General features: G+C 37.3%; 1 protein-coding gene across 1 annotated transcript; it reads right to left on the reverse strand.

The window, feature by feature from the left end:
* Positions 1-299: 299 nt before the first annotated feature.
* On the reverse strand, positions 300-20089 carry HSPB1 (heat shock protein family B (small) member 1). The gene is made up of 3 exons (XM_053707413.1): positions 19637-20089; positions 3300-3363; positions 300-602 (listed from the first exon to the last, which is right to left on the reverse strand). The coding sequence occupies exons 1-3, from the start codon at positions 20019-20021 to the stop codon at positions 413-415; spliced, it is 639 nt and encodes a 212-aa protein (XP_053563388.1). The 5' UTR covers positions 20022-20089; the 3' UTR covers positions 300-412.
* Between the last annotated feature and the right edge of the window lie 790 nt (positions 20090-20879).

The following is a 20879-nucleotide window of genomic DNA, read 5'->3' on the forward strand; positions in this document are numbered from 1 at the left end:
GTGAGACAGTTTTCCTGGGGCCTTGATTGGTCTCAGTCTCCCCCTTGTGTGCAGTGGGGTAAGAGTGTGCAGTGGAGGCATGACAGGTCAGGGCCCACCAACAGGGCTATCACGGCCCGGTACTGGGCCACGGCCCGGCTGTTGAGAAACCAGGATGTAGAGCATACATACATATGAAGTAAATACAACATGTATTTATATAGCATTATTATTATTTATTTCAAACAGGAATAAAAAAATAATTCTAATTAAAATAAATATTTACATAACACTGATTAGTTAAGATGCAGACACAGATCTTTTATGAAATGTATTTATTTTTCAATTATTTTTTTTTTTCAAAATAACAAACTATTGTAAAAATTGGTGGTATTTAATAGCAGACATCAATTTCAAATAACTCAGAGGAGTCTTATTTCTTGGCAGCTTCCTCTCCTTTCTTGGCCTCGGATTTGCCAATCGCTGCATGGCTCTGGAAAGTCACTGGAATAGTGATCTCAGCAGATTGGATGGCTGGTTTAGGGAGAGGGGCTTCTACAGTTAAAATGCCATCTGGGGAAAGTGATGAAGTCACTATACTTGCTTCTATACCAGGGGGAAGACTGAGGAAAGAGACAGGACAACATTTCAGGATATGGAATTAGCATATGGGAAATTACTATGGCGCATTCAAAAATGGAATTATGTGCATCTATTTTACTCAGAAAACATGTTTTTGTATTAAAGGGACATAAGTACCTTTTGCTTTTGTATACAAAATTGTGCTTCTCCCACGCTACCGAGGGGCCAAAAAAGCATATTGTGTAACCAAGGTTTTCTTCAAAATACAGCAAATGGCCTAGTTTCAAATGATGTGGTCGATTTTGGAAACTGATGAAAAAACATTTATTTTCTTTAAAGTCTATGGAGAATTTCTATGTTACCACCAGTTTCCAAACTTTACCACCTCAATGGAAACTAGGCCTTGGTTTGCTGTATTTTGAAGATAACATGGGTAACATAAGTTGCTTTTTGGCCCATAGAGAGAGGGGCAGACGCAATTTTTACACAACTTGTGTCCCTTTAAGTTTCTCATGTATTTAAAGGGACAGTTCACTCAAAAATGTTCTCCCCTTTAATTTGTTCCCAATTATCCACTTTACCTGCTGGAGTGTATTAAATTGTTTACAAGTAGCTCCTTTACCCTTATATTGGCATTTGAAATGGTTAATTTAGCATGTGGTATCCCCACCTATTCTGAAAGTTTGTGGCCGCAGGTCCAAGCTATAAATAAGCTTTGTAAACACAGCCAGCAGAAGAAATTACACTCCCAGTGGGATATAGCAGAGATAAGGTAATACAATGTTGATTTTCCATTGTTCTCTCCAATTACTGGTGATTGTTTTATGGACAGATATAAGATAAAGAAGCAGGTATATGTATGTACACAATGTGATACAGTAGTGAAATCTAATTATACAAACAAGCTCAACCCATTTTATTAGGTTGTGGCTTCAAAACACAAAATCAGAGCTTTAATATACACAAAAAAACTTAAAAAGCTCATTTTCATACATTTGTTTACTCTGCAGTTGGTAAAAAAAGCAATTGTAAACACATTAAGGGAAAAACAATTTTTCAGTATACTGTCCCTTTAAGTTTTCAGCATGTGCTGACTTCAAATTATTATGAAAGCTTTATTTGAAATACAAACAGCACATTTTTGTATTCCTTTTATTATTAAATGTGCTTCATTCTCTTGGTATCTTTTGTTAAAGGAGCAGCAATGCACTTTGGGAGATATGTAAACACAGTAGGTGACCCAATAAGAGGAGGCATATATGTACAGCTAGCTCCCAGTAATGCATTGCTGCTCCTGAGCCTACCTAGATATTCTTCTTAACACAGTATACCAAGAGAACAAAGCAAATTAGATAATAGATGTACATTGGAAAGTTGTTTAAATTTGCATGCTCTATCTGAAATGTGATGGTTTCATTTTGGCTTTACCGTCTCTTTAAATTTAAACCCATTACAATTATGACTGAACAGTGTTTTTTCAGTGTTAAATAAATAAATAATTATTAAAAGAACACTAAAGTTTAAAAAAAATAGGCAGCTCTTAAACATCGCACTGCATAATTATCAACTTAAAATTGAAGACATTGATTTCCAGTATATATTTCAGACCCTAGCACAACCTATTGTAGTTAGTTCCTGGCAATGCTTTTTATATTATATATATATCTTAACAGGAAGTACAGCTAGTCACCAGCCATACTGCAAGCTCCATTAACAGAAAGCACTCCGGGCTCTTCTGCTTCAGGGATGTCTGTCATATAACAGCTGCTTAAAGGGACATGAAACCCAAAATTTTTCTTTCATGATTTAGAAAGAGCAAGCAATGTTAAACAACTTTTTAATTTACTTCTATTATCTAATTTGCTTCATTCTCTTGATATTCTTTGCTGAAAAGCATATCTAGAAATGCTCAGTAGCTGCTGATTGGTAGATGCACATAGATACCTCGTGTAATTGACTCACCCATGTGCAGTGCTATTTCTTTAACAAATGATATCTAAAGTATGAAGCAAATTAGATAATAGAAGTAATTTGGAAAGTTCTTTAAAATTGTATTCTCTACCTGAATCATGAACATTTTTTGGGGGTTTAGTTTCCCTTTAAGCAGAGGCCCAGGAAGCTCACAGTTATTTCTATATGCCTTGTGATTGGCTGCAACACCTGGCTTGTCATTTTAAAAAATTGACTGAGAGGCTGTCATGGGGGTGAAGAACAATTTGGTCAAATTTAATAGACAAATAAGCACTACTCAGTAAAATGTTTTAAAAGATTTCTCATTTTTTTAAACGTTAATGTCATTTTAAGTGCTATACTGTACTACATTCAGTTCTCATTGTTATACAGTAATATTGGGGAACCCCCCTAGTAAAATACAGTGTTTGTGATACAAAACATTACTAGTGTTAGAGTAGTTGGGGTCCTCAGCTCCAGGGAGCTGTTATCATTTGCTGAGCCTTATATAACAGGCTGTCACTTGGTCAGATCATCAATTTAATGCCACTAAGGGAAACCTGCAATAACTCAAGATCTTTTTTTTTAATAATAATAGCTTCATTATAGCAGGCTGCTATACAGTGAGGGACTGTAAGTCATGTGTCGCTACTTAACGTTTGCATGTAGCTTCACTGTCTGACCACTAGGACAGCATGGCATGATAATTATTCAGTAACTCTATCAGTTTCATCACTTCCTAGGAACAATTTCAGATATTCAGACAGAGAAGGATATCTGATACTCACGTGTACTTTCTGGTAAAGCATCTAGAAATAAATCCATGCTCATCTTGCTTCTCTTCGTGTTTTCCTGCAGAAAAGCAGAACTCTTATTTTACTCCTTATGTAAAACAGAACTTTGCAAAATATTACAACACTTATATAACCTTTGAAGTTTTGAACTTGTAGATGTTACCTGTGTCTACAATGTATTTACTAAATGGATATGGAACTCATAGTATTTTCTTTCATCATTCAGAGAGATCATGTAATTTAAAACTGTCTTTTTATTTCTTTTATCACATTTGCTTGATTCTTTTAGTATTCTTTGCTGAATACTGGGAGCTAGGTGAAGACATTAGCTCCCAAACGTGCATTTCTGCTCCTGACTTACTTATGTAAGCTTTTCAGCAAAGGATACCTAGGGAACATAGCAAATTAGATAATAGAAGTAAATTGGAAAGTTGTTAAATATTGCACGGCCTATCTGAATCACACAGAAAAATGCTGGGTCTTATTCCACTATAAAGTAAGAGCATGTTCTACCCATTAAGTCACTCTATGTAATTTATTAATTGATTGTTAAATTATCTGAAACAATTTAAAAAAAAAAATTGCATCCATTAAACAACATACAAATCAGTGCAAATTCTCACTCTAGAAAACTCTCATACAGTACAGTTCTATATATTTTGCATGATCAGCCAACCATTGTCTGTGCTTTTAAGCCATGTGATATATCCATTTAAGTAAAACACTGTGTTTTATCCACTGTTTGCTTAGTTTGTTATAATGCTCAATTTCTTCACATTCTTTTTTGCTACCTTTTGTATCTAATAACAAACTACTCTATTCTATTACTCCTTCCCCCTCACCACCTGCACTGCTCATCAGCCCATCTCTCTTAACCTCACCTTACTTTTGTATTCACACATTCCTAAAGACTTTCTCTCCCCCTTGCACGTATCATTACTGCAAATATGACTGCATCTCACCTCATGTCACTCTCCCTCTTGCTCATACTAGCTGCTGGCGACATCTTCCCTAATCCTGGTCCCCCACAACTTCCTACCCTTGCACATCCATGCGTGTTTTTTAATAGACTTCAAAAACAAAACTCTGGTAACCTTAATCTTATTCATTTTGCATCTAAAACAACCACCCCTTTCACTTGTGCACTCTGGAACTCTTGCTCTGTTTGCAACAAGCTCACTTCTATCCATGATCTCTTTATCTCCCACTCTCTTAACCTTCTTTCTCTTACAGAAACCTGGCTCTCTGCTTCAGACACAGCATCCACTGTTGCACTGTCACATGGGGGTCTAAATTTCATGTGACATCTCTTTCCTCTAACCCAAAACGTCTGTTTTCCACATTCAATACTCTTCTTTGCCCATCCCCACCTCCTAATACAACTTCTCTCTCAGCTCAAGATTTTGCCAGTCACTTCAACAACAAAATTGACTCCATCAGAAATGAAATCACCTCTCAACTTACTATCAATCTCCCACCCCCTCAAAAGCTCACAATCATCCAAAACCCAAAGTTTCTGCCCTTATACTGTCCTTCCACCTCACTACCTGTCCCCTAGACCCTATCCCCTCACAGCTACTCCCCTCCCTCTCTTCTAACCTCACCACCATACTCGCCACCATTTTCAACCTCTCCCTCAGCACTGGTATATTTCCCTCATCTCTAAAACATGCACTGGTCACACCTATCCTCAAAAACCTTTACTCAATCCAACCTCCCAATCCAACTACCGTCCTATTTCCCTACTCCCTCTTGCCTCAAAGCTCCTTGAAAAGCTAGTATATGCAAGTCTATCCCATTTCCTTACACTAAACTCTCTTCTTGAACCACTGCAATCTGAATTTCATCCCCATCACTCCACAGAGATAGTTATTGTCAAGGTTACAAATGACCTACTTACAGCAAAATCCAAAGGCCACTTCTCACTGCTTATCCTGCTTTATCTGTCTGCAGCCTTTGACACTGTTGATCACCATCTTTTGCTCCAAACCCTCTAATCCTTCGGCATCTGTGACACAGCTCTCTTGTGGTTCTCTTCCTATATATCTAACTGTACCTTTAGTGTAGCCTTCTCCGGAGCATCCTCTGCCCACGTTACTACTTTCTGTTGGGGTACCTCAAGGCTCTGTCTCCTTCTCTTTTCAACCTATACGTCATCATTAGGTTCCTTAATAAAGTCCCACGGGTTTCAATATCATTTGTATACCGATGACACCTAAATCTACCTCTCTGCACCAGACCTACCTCCTTCCTCAATAACTGTCTTTCTTATATCTCATCTTGGATGTCCTCTCACTACCTTAAGCTAAATCTCTCCAAAACTGAACTCCTTATTTTTCCCCCTTCTTCCAAAATCTCCACCCCCAATTTTATATTATTGTTGATAATTCCATCATTACCCCTACCCCGCATGCCCGATGTCTTTGGGTCACACTTGACTCAGACCTTTCCTTCACTAATTCCAAAAAGTCCTTTAATTTAATGGCCCCCTGTATTATGTGACAGCCATCAGCCAATAACAGACTCATATACGTATACAATGTGAACTCTTTCACATGCTCAATAGTAGCCAGTGCCTCATAAATCATCAAATTTGCATTGTTCTCTTGGTATTCTTTGCTGAAAGCTAAACCTAGGAAGACATATGTTAATTTCTAAGTCCTTGAAGGCTGCCTCTTTTTTTCTGTGCATTTTGACAGTTTTTCACAGCTAGATAGTGCTAGTTCATGTGTGCCTTGTAGATAACACTGTGCCCACTCATGTGAAGTTATTTATGAGTCAGCACTGATTGGCTGAAATGTAAGTCTGTCAAAAGAACTGAAATAAGGTGCAGTCTGCAGAAGCTTAGATACAAGGTAATCACAGAGGTAAAAAGTATATTAATATAACAGTGTTAGTTATGCAAAACTGGGGAATGGGTAATAAAGAGATTATCTATCTTTTTAAACAATAAACATTTTCAAGTAGACTGTTCTTTTCACTTTACAAATAGAATGTAATTATAGTCAAAAAAATATTGTGCTTTAATCCATAAGAGCATTTAATTTTAAGACTATTGACCCTGCAGTATTGTGTGTTTATCGCCTGCAATGGAGTTAAAAACACAATAGAAATACCGCTCGGGATTTGTGGTGCATTGCTCTTCCCAAGCATAAAACACTGATACAATCAGCAGCGCTAGTTTAAAATAAACTGTGTAGTCTTTAACAAAGATTTAAGTTTACAAATGAAATGTGATCTAGTCCTAAGACTCAAAGGGCCATTATAGTAAAAAAATTACATGCTCTACTCTGGCTGGTCCGGAACAGGAAACACAACTGATCTAATCAGCAGCGCTAGTTGCACACGCTGCTAATTGTATCAGTGGCGAGTGTGGTAACATAGCTTATAGATTTTATCTCTGGCATATTTACATAGTTGGTTTTAAAATCCCTTCCCCCCAGATACACCTTTCTCTGTCTGAGCTAGGTGTTTAATTAAAGACACCCCCATTAGCCTTGATAGGCCAAACCCCTTTGAATTGAGAATAAAATTGGGAAACACTTTCTCTCTCATTTATCCTGTTCCTGCTTACAGGATGGCTGATGTTGGACACATTGGAGAATTTGGCTAAGTATATTCCATGGATAATATTCTGTGATTATTTTAGCAGTGTTGCACAAATTGGGGTTGTGGTAGAGTTGCCCTGTAATAATTATTTGGACTGTTTTGCTGTAAAATATGTTTACTGTATATATACCTGTAAATATATTTCTCTTATTAACATATATTGATTCGTAATAAATTCTTTGGAAACAACGGAAATCCTTTTATAGTGTTTATTTAACAACTTAGTTGTAAAGGTTTAGTGGTTTTAACTTAGAATTTAGTATTTAAATTTTAAAATCTAGATATACATTTTAATAACCACAGCGAGTTCCATTCGGAACCAGCCTTGCTCCATAGGTCCCAAGCGGCACTTTCACTGTGTGTTTAATCCCTTTGCATGGGTTAACTACACGGTAGTACAGGGTCAATAGTCTTGAAATTACATGCTCTAACAGATTTTATTATAACAACCCTTTAAGAATTAACTTCATGGGCCCGATCCGATATGCAGCGTCGCCCGCAAAAGCCAGCAACGCCGAATTTTGTGCAGGTTTGGTATCCTATATACGGCATAACCTAGAAGTTACGCTCGTATATTTCTGCCTTCGCCCATAATTTTTTGGGCCATAGACAGGTATACCAAACCCGCGCAGTTTGGTATCCAATATACAGCGTAAGGACTTAAGTGGCGAAAATGGAGAAATCTTACTCCATTTTCACCTCGCCACAAAATGCAGCCGTAGTAAGCCTTACGCTGTCTATTGGAGCCCCGTAACTCCCTAAACTACCTGCCAAATAAAACCTAACACCTAACGCATGCGCAATGTCTATCTACCTGTCAACCACGAACTGCTAAATAAAACCTAACACCTAACGCATGCGCAATGTCTATCTACCTGTCAACCACGATCCCCCGCCGCAATCCCTAATAAAGTATTTAACCCCTAAACCGCCGCTCCCGGACCCCGCCGCCACCTACATTAAATGTATAACCCCCTAATGTGATCCCCCTACACCGTCGCCACCTACATTACATACCCCCTAATGTGAGCCCCTTACACCGCCGCCATTTACATTACATACCCCCTAATGTGAGCTCCTACCCCGCCGCAAGCTATATTAAAATGATTAACCCCTAATCTAATCCCCCTACCCCGCCGCCAGCTATATTAAATTATTAACCCCTAATCTAATCCCCCTACACCGCTGCCAGCTATATTAAATTATTAACCCCTAATCTAATCCCCCAACCCCGCCGCCAGTTATATTAAATTATTAACCCCTAATCTAATCCCCTTACACCGCCGCGAGCTATATTAAAATTATTAACCACTAATCTAATCCCCCTACACCGCTGCCAGCTATATTAAAATTATTAACCCCTAATTTAATCCCCCTATACTGCCGCCAGCAATATTAAATACATTAACCCCTAATCTAATCCCCCTAAATTAATCACCTCTATTACCAGCCCTTAAAAGGGCCTTTTGCGTGACATTGCCCCAAAGTAACAGCTCTATTGCCAGCCCTTAAAAGGGCTTTTTGCGGGGCATTGTCACAAAGTAATCAGCTCTTTTGCATCTAATCTAAATCCCCCTACACCGCCGCCACCTATAATAAATGTATTACCCCCTAATCTAATCCCCCTACACCGCCGCCACCTATATTAAATAGATTAACCCCTAATCTAATCCCCCTACACCGCCGCCAGCTATATTAACTATCTTAATCCTTATTATATTAGGGTTAATATAGCTAATATAGTTATTATATTATATATATTAACTATATTAACCCTAATTATATTAGGGTTAATATAGTTAATATAGTTATTATATATATATATATATATATATATATATATATATATATATATATATATATATATATATATATATATATATATATTAACTATATTAACCCTAATTATATTAGGGTCAATATAGTTAATATCGTTATTATATTATATATATATATTAAGTATAATAACCCTATCTAACTCTAACACCCCCTAACTAAATTCTTATTAAAATAAATCTAATTAATATTAATATTATTAATTAAAATATTCCTATTTAAATCTAAATACTTACCTATAAAATAAACCCTAAGATAGCTACAAAGTAATTAATAATTACATTGTAGCTATTTTAGGGTTTATATTTATTTTACAGGTAACTTGGTATTTATTTTAACTAGGTACAATAGCTATTAAATAGTTAATAACTATTTAATAGCTACCTTGTTAAAATAATTACCAATTTACCTGTAAAATAAATCCTAACCTAAGCTACAAATACACCTACACTATCAATAAATTAAATAAACTACAAATATCTAAACTAAAATACCATTAAATAAACTAAACAAAATTACAAAAAACAAACAAACACTAAATTACAAAAAATAATAAAAGATTACAAGAATTTTAAGCTAATTACACCTATTTTAAGCCCCCTAATAAAATAACAAAGCCCCCCAAAATAAAAAAATTTCCCTACCCTAAACTAAATTACAAAAGTTCCGATCAGCCAATAGAATGCGAGCTCAATCAGCCAATCGGATTGAACTTAAATCTGATTGGCTGATTGAATCAGCCAATCAGATTTTCTTACCTTAATTCCGATTGGCTGATAGAATCCTTGGATGATGTCATTTAAAGGAAACTTCATTCGTCATTCAGTCGTCGGGCCAGATGGATGTTCCGCGTCGGAGGGCTGAAGAAAGAAGATTGAAGATGCCGCTTGGAAGAAAACTTCGCCCCGATGGAGGACCTCTTCTTTGCCGCTTGGATGAAGACATCGCCGGATGAAAGACTTCTTCTTTGCCGCTTGGATGAAGACATCGCCGGATGGAAGACTTCTTCTTTGCCGCTTGGATGAAGACATCGCCCAGATAGGATGAAGAGTTCGGCCCGGCTGGGTGAAGACGACTCAAGGTAGGGAGATCTTCTGTGGCTTAGTGTTAGGTTTTTTTAAGGGGGGTTTGGGTGGGTTTAGAGTAGGGTTTAGAGTAGGGGTATGTGGGTGGTGGGTTGTAATGTTGGGGGGGTGGTATTGTGTTTTTTTTTAACAGGCAAAATAGCTGATTTCTTTGGGGCATGCACCGCAAAAAGCCCCTTTAAGGGCTGGTAATAGAGCTGTTAACTTTTGTAATTTAGTTTAGGGTAGGGAATTTTTTTATTTTGGGGGCTTTGTTATTTTATTAGGGGGCTTAGAATAGGTGTAATTAGCTTAAAATTCTTGTAATCTTTTTTTTATTTTTTGTAATTTATTGTAATTTAGCAATAGAGCTGTTTACTTTGGGGTAATGCCATGCAAAAAGCCCTTTTCAGGGCTATTTGTAGGGTTAGACTTAGGTTTAGTGGTAGGGATAGTTTAGTATTTTAGGGGTTAATTAATTTAATATAGGTGGTGGCGGTGTAGGGGGGTTAGATTAGGGGTTAATTAATTTAAAATAGGAGGCGGCGGTATAGGGGGATTAGATTAGGGGTTAATTAATTTAATATAGGTGGCGGTATAGGGAGATTAGATTCGGGGTTAATTAATTTAATATAGCTGGCGGCGGTGTAGGGGGATTAAATTAGGGGTTAATAATTTTAATATAGCTGGCGGCGGGGTAGGAGCTCACATTAGGGGGTAGTCAATGTAGCTGGCGACGGGATAGGAGCTCACATTAGGGGGTAGTTAATGTAGGTGGCGGCGGGGTAGGAGCTCACATTAGGGGGTAGTTAATGTAGGTGGCGGCGGGGTAGGAGCTCACATTAGGGGGTAATTAATCTAGGTGGCGGCGGGGTCCGGGAGCAGCGGTTTAGAGGTTAATAACTTTATTATGTTCGGCGGGGTCCGGGAGCGGCGGTTTAGGGGTTAATAAATTTTTTATTATTAGGAGAGTGAGGGGGGATAGCGGATAGAAGGTTAGACGTGTCGGGCTATGTTTGGGAGGCGTGTTAGACAGTACGGGAGATTTAATAACTTAGTCAGGTTTTGTAGATGCCGGCAGTTTCTAAAGTGCCGTAAATCACTGGCGACTCCAGAAATTTGTACTTACGCACATTTCTGGACATAGCTGGTTTATCCGACTTACGGCACTTTAGCATCTGACGGCGCCGTATATTGGATAGCTCGAGTTGCGAGCTGAAACTACGGGCGGCGGGGGTTCCCTCGCTTGCGCCGCAAACTACGATCTATATCGGATCGCGCCCCATTTACCTATTAAATCAAAAGCCCCAACAAAACATGTTTTAATTAAAACACCATTGATTGAAACTCATAGTTCATTGCTTCTAATGTCACTCTCAGCCTAGGCAAACAGTGTCACTCGAAAACCAGCATATTTAGCAGTACTAAAAAAGGTCCATGTGGATCCAGAACAATGAACAAAAATTGTTTTAACAGTGTGTGTATCTAGGAGATAAAATATGCAGGAAAGGGAAATGTGACATACATGACCACTAGATTTCTACCACTGCTCTTATTATTCTTAGCTAAAAATGATGAAAGGGCAGATTATTCTCCTATTTATTGTCAATAATATATTCAAAACTTTATTTACACTGCACACAGTGCAAACATATCAGTCTTTGTTTCCCTTTAAAGATATGAGTAAGAAAAATTATAACTATAATTTTTTCAAATCTTTAATTATCATTACTTTTTCTTCACTTCCTATGTGAGCCCTTGTCTACTGCAGCTGGAAAGAATGTCCCTCACATACATGATATCACAAATAGCATAAACTACAGGAAAATGTATCAAGATTGCAGACAGACAATTTCTCCAGTTCTCACCTGCAATTGTTTGGCAAAATGAACATTGCACAAGAGCTCTCTTGTGCAATCCCACCCCCTGTTTTCACGCGATCAAAGCCTTATGGAATACAGCTTCATAAATCTTCACCAAAGTTTCAACAAACAGTGATTTTCCTTGGTTTCCTAGTGGAATTGAAGTCTCTGCAGTTTAAGCAGTATAGGATTTGTTTGTGGTTTTCAAGTAAACCAAACACAGATGTACAGCATTGATGTACACAATGTGGCAGAAAAAGCAATTACTGCCCTAATACAGACTAAAAGCCATCTGTCAAGACCAAATTAATAATTAATGTGATGATGCTATTTTCAGAAAACCTTTACACATTATTTTAGTTGCTTTTAGGGAATAATTGAAGTACAGACATGTACAAATATTTACCGATTAATGAAAAATCCCAGAATTCATTGCTATCAGGTTTTTTTGTTATATCAACTTAAAGGGACACTCAATCAAAATTAAACTTTCATTATTCAGATAGAGCATGCAATTTTAAACAACTTTCCAATTTACTTCCATTAACTAAATGTGCACAGTCTTTTTATATTTACACTTTTTGAGTCACCAGCTCCTACTGAGCATGTGCAAGAATAAGTGTGTATGCATTTGTGAATGGCTGATTGCTGTCACATGGAACGTGTATGTATTTGTGATTGGCTGATGGCTGTCACATGGTACAGGGGGAGTGGAAAAAGACATAACTTTTAAAATTGTCAGAAAAAAAATCAGTTCAGACTAAGTGCTATTGCATTGTCTTGTTATCTTGCATTTATTGATTATGCAAATCTACAGTGTTGAATGGTCCTTTAATACTCTGAAAAGACTCTAGCCTTGACCTATTTCAATTTTTCTTGAGTATCTTTCATTGTATCTCCTTTTGTTCTGATCTATGTAGAATCCTGCAAGTTCAGAATTCTGCAGAATGTACTCCAGCCTACATGGAACTTTGACAAAATAAATAATTAAAGTATGATACAATACTTTACTATGTATAATTAATTAAATTAATTCAATTCCAATGGGCAAATCTGAGACCGGTGTTCTTTAAAATCTACTATGGCTGCCACTTATGTTGGGAAAAATACCAGCCATAGAAATAAATATAGCTTTGTATCATCAATTAGAAACCAAGCCTATTTTTATGCAAATAAAATAATAAAATCAGTGTTCTCCCCATTACCCATTTAGGGCTAGATTTCAAGTGGCGCACTAACTATTGCATGTGAGCGAAAGGGGCTTTATTGCGGTTCTTTGTGTGTATCAGAAGTAGCATGTTTGCTTGAGCGCAATTGAATTTAGCATGTGTCAGGATAGCACAACTTTAGAGCTTTGGTTATCTGTTATGCAAGACAAAAATTACACTTATAATACTGTCTAATACAAATTATTATAAAAAAATATTGCATGAAAAAAGATATGAGGTCTCAGGTGTTAAAAAAAAAAAAGGCAGGCAAAGGGCTTTAACGTAGAGATACATATATACGCATGTCTAAAGGTGTGTGTGTATGTATGTATGTATGTATATATATATATATATATATATATATATATACACATATATATACATATACACACACAGTCGTATGCAAAAGTTTAGGCACCCCTGACAATTTCCATAATTTTCATTTATAAATAATTTTGATCTATCAAATACTGAAGGACACAGTAATATTTCAGTAGTAAAATGAGGTTTATTGGATTAACAGAAATTGTGCAATATGAATCAAAATGAAATGAAATTTAGTAGAGCCTCCTTTAGCAGAAATAACAGCCTCTAGACACTTCCTATAGCCTGTAATGAGTGTCTGGATTCTGGATGAAGATATTTTGGACGATTCCACCTTGCAAAACATCTCCAGTTCAGTTAGATTTGATGGTTACCGAGCATGGACAGCCCGCTTCAAATCACCCCACAAATTTTCAATGATATTCAGGTCTGGGGACTGGGATGGCTATTCCAGAACATTGTACATGTTCCTCTGCATAAATGCCAGAGTAGATTTTGAGCAGTGTTTTGGGTTGTTGTCTTGTTGAAATATCCAGCCCCGGCATAACTTCAACCTTGTGACTGATTCCTCAACATTATTCTAAACAGTATCTTCTGATATTGAGTGGAATCCATGTGACCCTCAACTTTAACAAGATTCATAGAACCGGCACTGGCCACACAGCCCCACAGCATGATGGAACATCCACCAAATTTTACTGTGGGTAGCAAGTGTTTGTCTTGGAACGCTGTGCTCTTTTGCCGCCATGCATAACGCCCCTTGTTATCACCAAATAACTCAATCTTTGTTTCATCAGTCCACAACACCTTTTTCCAAAATGAAGCTGTCTTGTCCAAATGTGCGTTTGTGGCGTGTGTGCAGAAAAGCTTTTTCCGCATCACTCTCCCATACAGCTTCTCCTTGTGCAAAGTGCGCTGAATTGTTGAACGATGCACAGTGACACCATCTGCAGCAAGATGATGTTGTAGGTCTTTGGTGGTGGTCTGTGGGCTGTTTTTGATCATTCTCACTATCCTTTGCCTTTGCCTCTCTGATGTTTTACTTGGCCTGCCACTTCTGGTCTTAACAAGAACTGTGCCTGTGGTCTACCATTTCCTCACTATGTTCCTCACAGTGGACACTGACAGTTTAAATCTCTGCGATAGTTTTTTGTAGCCTTCCCCGAAACCATAATGTTGAACAATCTTCGTTTTCAGGTCATTTGAGAGTTGTTTTGAGGCCCCCATGTTGCCATTCTTCAGAGGAGAGTCAAAGAGAACAACAACTTGCAATTGGCCACCTTAAATACCTTTTCTCATGATTGGATGCACCTGTCTATGAAGTTCAAGCCTTAAAGGGATTCTGAACCCACATTTTTTTCTTCAAATAGAGCATGACATTTTAAGCAACTTTCTAATTAACTCCTATTATCAAATGTTCTTCATTCTCTTGGTATATTTATTTAAAATGCAAGAATGTAAGTTTAGATGCTGGCCCATTTTTGGCAAACAACCTGGGTTGTTCTTGCTGATTGGTGGATAAATTCATCCACCAATAAAAAGTGCTGTCCAGAGTTCTAAACCAATAAAAAAGCTTAGATGCCTTCTTTTTCAAATAAAGATAGCAAGAGATCAAAGAAAAATTGATTATAGGAGTAAATTAGAAAGTTGCTTAAAATTGCATGTTCTATCTGAATCACAGTGGACACTGACAGCTTAAATCTCTGCGATAGTGTTTTATAGTCTTCCCCTAAATCATAATGTTGAACAATCTTTGTTTTCAAGTCATTTAAGAGTTGTTTTGAGGCCCCCATGTTGCCACTCTTCAGAGGAGAGTCAAAGAGAACAACAACTTGCAATTGGCCACCTTAAATACCTTTTCTCATGATTGGATGCACCTGTCTATGAAGGTCAAGGCTTAAAGGGACACTGAACCCAAACATTTTTCTTTCGTTATTCAGATAGAGCATGAAATTTTAAGCAACTTTCTAATTAACTCCTTTTATCAAATTTTCTTCATTCTCTTGGTTTCTTTATTTGAAATGCAAGAATGTAAGTTTAGATGCTGGCCCATTTTTGGCGAACAGCCTGGGCTGATCTTGCTGATTGGTGGATAAATTCATCCACCAATAAAAAAAGTGCTCTCCAGAGTACTGAACCAATAAAAAAAGCTTAGATGCCTTCTTTTTCAAATAAAGATAGCAAGAGATCGAAGAAAAATTGATAATAGGAATAAATTAGAAAGTTGCTTAAAATTGTATGTCCTATCTGAATCACGAAAGAAAAATTTTTGGTTCAGTGTCCCTTTTAATGGGCTCACCAAACCAATTGTGTGTTCCAATTAATCAGTGCTAGGTAGTAACAGGTATTCAAATCAACAAAATGGCAAGGGTGCCCAAATTTATGCACCTGTCTAATTTTGTTTGGATGCATATTGCACATTTTCTGTTAATCCAATAAACCTCATTTCACTACTGAAATATTACTGTGTCCTTTAGTTATTTAATAGATCAAAATGAAATTGCTGATCCAAACACCCAATTATTTATAAATGAAAATCATGGAAATTGTCAGAGGGGCCTAAACTTTTGCGTGTGTGTGTGTGTGTGTGTGTGTATATATACACACACTCACAGGAATGAACAACTGGCTCAATACTATTCCTCTAAGCACACTGAGCAAGGAGTCCACGTCTAGTTTCCCCTTTTTCCCATAGGGAGATTAAATACACACAGAGAGAAGCAAACTCACAGGAATGAACAACTGGCTCAATACTATTGTTAGCCTTTTCTATGGCGATTTACCATGCAGCTTCTTTTAGCCCAGTAATGCTTTTCACAGAGAAGAACTTTCCTGTAGTATATCAGTCTGATCCGCCTATTACGGTCAGTCCAGCACCGAAATATCAGGCAATTCCTCTCTGAACAAGGAACCCAGCAACCCCAGACGATCGTTTCGGCCTTCATTGGGTCTCGTCAGTGAGGTGTAGCCATAATCCTCTAAGCACACTGAGCAAGGAGTCCACGTCTGGTTTCCCCTTTTTCCCATAGGGAGACTAAATACACACAGAGAGAAGCACACTCACAGGAATGAACAACTGGCTCAATACTATTGTTAGCCTGTTCTATGGTGATTTACCACCTTGGTGCAGCTTCTTTTAGCCCGAAACGATCGTCTGGGGTTGCTGTATTCCTTGTTTAAAGAGAAATTGCCTGGTATTTTGGTGCTGGACTGACCGTGATAGGCAGCATCAGACTGATATACTACAGGAAAGTTCTTCTTTGTGAAAAGCATTATTGGGCTAAAAAGCTGCACCCAGGTGGTAAATCGCCATAGAACAGACTAACAATGGTATTGAGCCAGTTGTTCGTTCCTGTGAGGGCACTTTTTTCTGTATGTATTTAGTCTCCCTATGGGAAAAAGGGGCAACCAGACATGGACTCCTTGCTCAGTGTGCTTAGAGGAATATGGCTACACCTCACTGACGAGGCCCAATGAAGGACGAAACGATCGTCTGTGGTTGCTGTGTTCTTTGTTCAAAGCGGAATTGCCTGGTATTTTGGTGCTGGACTGACCGTGATAGGCAGGATCAGACTGATATATTACAGGAAAGTTCTTCTCTGTGAAAAGCATTATTGGGCTAAAAAGCTGCACCCAGGTGGTAAATCGCCATAGAACAGGCTAACAATGGTAATGAGCCAGTTGTTCATTCCTGTGAGTGCACTTCTTTATGTGTGTGTGTGTATATATATATATATATATATATATATATATATATATAAGAGACTCAATCAGCTGAGACGGAACAAAAGCTAGAATAACTTCCATGCCTGTTCATTTTCAGGGTGCATACTCTTTTAGCACACTATGCCTTTTCACAGAGAAAAAATATTCTGTAGCATAGCATTCTGACCCTGCCCAATGACAATCCAGCGCCGAAATACCAGGCAATTCTTCTCTGAACAAGAGAAACAACACCACAGATGATCGTTTCGGCCTTCTGTGGGCCGGTAACCTTACATTCCTGCTTTTTTAAATAAAGATAGGAAGAGAACGAGGAAAAATTGCTAATAGGAGTAAATTAGAAAGTTGCTTAAAATTGCATGCTCTATCTGAACCACGAATGAAAAAAATGTGGGTTTACTATTATAAATCTGATGGTTTTTTTTGTACAATATAAAAAAAATTGGGTTTAGTATCCCTTTTATTAGCTCCATAAGATTTGAAATGGAGAGCTTTGCTGCAGTACTGTGGGGATTAGGTGTGTACTGATAAAATAAGTACAATACTTCTTAGCTGACATTAATTATCTAATTAAGTGCATGACACGAGTTTGCTATATAAAGCAAAGTGTTAGAGACACTGAACACATTGCTTAAGTTCTGATTATGTGCCAAGACTTTGCCCTTGAACCTTCCTTTAACTCAATGCTCAGATACTTTGCTGAGATCTAAACTGCAGCTTTATCAAACAATTTCTTGTAATTTAAAGAGAACTTTACATTAAATATAAAAAATAGCAATTAACCACATTTAGAATTTCTAATGGAGAATAAGTCTATTTTTAAAACATATTTTTTATTTTATTTGTGCTCAGTGTACATATTTTGTTAATGCAATACATATTTTTAGGATGATTCAGAGATTATATACTGGAACACTGAATCTGGAAAATACATCTTATCCTTTAGGGTTTTTTTTAATTTTATTTTTATTAATAAAAAAACAAAATTAAATTAAGGTAAATATTTAAATTGAAAAAACTGTATGCTCTAATTCTCACTATTGAGACCCCATCTCTATATGTTTAACCCCTTGCATAGCACTGCAGCTGCTGACCTTAACACAGTTGGTCATTGGCAGGGTCATGTGACTCCACTGCTCATTGGTTTACCAGATTTTCCTCATCAGTTCTTTGCTTCTCCATAGTGGGACTTTAACCATGTGTTTAAACTCATTTGCAGGTTTTAAACACATAGGCCCCCTTTATCAAGCTGCGTATGTAGCTCTGGCAGGCCCATCACTGCAGCTTGCAGATTAAATCCCCCCCAGGCAAACGTAATTGGGGGGATTTAATCCGCCAGCTAATAGCTGGCGTACTGGTTAGGAAGCTGTGTTCTGATGACCACTACTTCCTAATTTTTGACTGCGGTCTCGCTCAGAGATGGGCCCCACAGATCTGCATACGCAACCCCCTACTGACGTGTATCATGTTAAATTCTGCAATCCCGGGTGGACAGGTTCTCGTGAGAAAACACTGTCTGTCCGACAGTTAATAAATGCCAGCCATAGTATTGGACCTTAAAAGTGGAAGAATTACATTATGTAACAAGTCAGAACATGGATTTGTAGTCCCTTTAACAATAAGCACAATGCACTAAAGAGACATAAACGTCATTCGACTACATTTCCAGTTAAAGAGATTACACTAGTCAATAAAATTGAAACTAGATAGCTTTCTTGTACCAGAAATACCTTTCTCCTCTTAGATCATGTAGTTAAATGTATCCATTTAACATGCAGGAAAAAGGCGTATTAAAATGTTTGAATGGAAAAGTATGCGCAGTGTGATCAATTACTTCCTGTCAGCTGGGCATTTTATTCCATGATAAACTGAAATATACTAAATTGAATCATTCTTTAATCGCATTGCCTCCCTCCAAATGTAATATATTTTAAATAGTTATAGATTGTTTACAATAAAAGTATAGTCATCTTGATTTATGTTGCATTAAAGGGACACAGTACTTTAAGGGACAGTAAAGTCAAAATTAAACTTTCATGATTCGGATAGAGCATGCAATTTTAAACAACTTTCCGATTTTCTTCTTTTATCAAATTTGCTTTGTTCTCTTGGTATCTTTTAGTGAAGAGTAAAACTATGTAGGCTCATAAGAGCTCAGAAGTGTGCACATATCATTAGTATTCTATGAAAGTAGTGTTTTGCAACATTGTATAACAGATCTAAAAATAACACTGCTGCCATAGAATATTAAAGATATGTGCACACTCCTGAGCTCTTATGAGCCCACCTAGTTTTACTGATAATGATACCAAGAGAACAAATCAAATTTGAAAATAGAAGTAAATTGGAAAGTTGTTTAAAATTGCATGCTCTATCCGAATCATGCAAGTTTAATTTAGACTTTACTCTCCCTTTAATTTTTATCATGCATAAGAAAGAGAAAGCTAAACTTGTTAAAATGTTTTATCCATTTTAAAAAGGGTTAGGTAATAGTAGTTAAGTGTTATTTATATTTATAGAGCAACGAACAGGAAGTGAGTTTTTTGTAGGTACAACTGCCACAAAAAGTTTATTCAGTACATGATTATCAATTAGAAAAAAAAAAAAGAGTAAGAAAATCACTAATGCATCTTGAAATACTCTTGTTTTTATAGGATCACCTTAGGAAAATTGTTATATTTATATGTATATTTGTCATATCATACCTGTGATTTCTACAATTCCATCTTTGGTTTTCACTAGCAACTCCTCAGGGGCGAAATGATTGACATCCAAGCTAATTTTCCATTGATCTGATGTCTGCCGGATCTCTGAGATACCACTGCTTAGTTGGCGGCTCAGGGCCCGACTAAAGTCAGGAGCAGCAGTGGCTACAGCTGGAGTCGTTGGAGGCACCACTTCCATGGACTGGTTAGGAAATAAGCGCACATAGCCTGGCCAGCTGGTAGTGGGCCATTGGTGCCAGTCTTCAGGAATACGGGGCATACCAAATGACTGATCAAATAGTCGGTTGGTACCTTGGTACCAGTCACGGAATGGATCCCAGCTTGGAGTGCGGAGGAAGGTGAACGGAATCCTACGTTCTGACATTGTCTTGTGCCTAGTGCTGTTAATCTAAATGTAGTGCTTGTTGCTTTGTCCCAACTGTGCTCTGGATGCCTGAACAGGGCAGCTGCTTTATAAAGAACCACACAGCTATTTTTAGCAGGTAAGATGAGTGCTCTATTACTGGAAATTATTCATATAGTTGTGATAGAAAATTCTAGCTCTTCAGAATGACACTGCACTGACAGGGCTTTTTTTTTTTTTTTTTTTACATATGAACCTTCTGCATATCTACCAGTATATATTAAATGAAAACGGTAACCCGTCTGTTTTTAAAAGATAAACAATGATACATTAAATAAAACAAAAACACACTGTCATATTGTAACAATTTACATACAATTTTAAACAAAATTTTACTTCCATGAACAAATTCTCTTCACTCTCTCAGTGTCCTTTGTTGAAGGAGCTTTATTAGAAGCTAGCTGAAGATATTGGTCGAGCCAATAAGAAACGGTAAATAGGGGCAGCCACCAATCAGCAGTTAGCTCTTAGTAGTGCATTGCTGTCCCTGTGCCTACCTAGGCATGCTTTTTAACAAAGGATACCTAGAGAATTAAACAAATCAGATAATACATTTGTTTAAGTACATTGAAAAGTTGTCTAACCCCTTTGCTCAAAAAGATGTACATACATTGTGCGGTACTTTTCTTATTGTATCGCACAACGTATATATACATCAAATCTGCAGAAAGCTCCAGTAGTCTCTTCTGTTAAGTTAACTGTAGTTCCTGAGCTCCAGGCATCACCCTGCATATGGAACCGGAGTACGATCGGTGTTCCGGTTCCATATAAAGGCAGATGCCAAATTGTTACAGATGATGACACTATATACAGTATATG

This window comes from Bombina bombina, chromosome 3 (genome assembly GCF_027579735.1).
Source record: "Bombina bombina isolate aBomBom1 chromosome 3, aBomBom1.pri, whole genome shotgun sequence".
Classification (NCBI taxonomy): domain Eukaryota; kingdom Metazoa; phylum Chordata; class Amphibia; order Anura; family Bombinatoridae; genus Bombina; species Bombina bombina.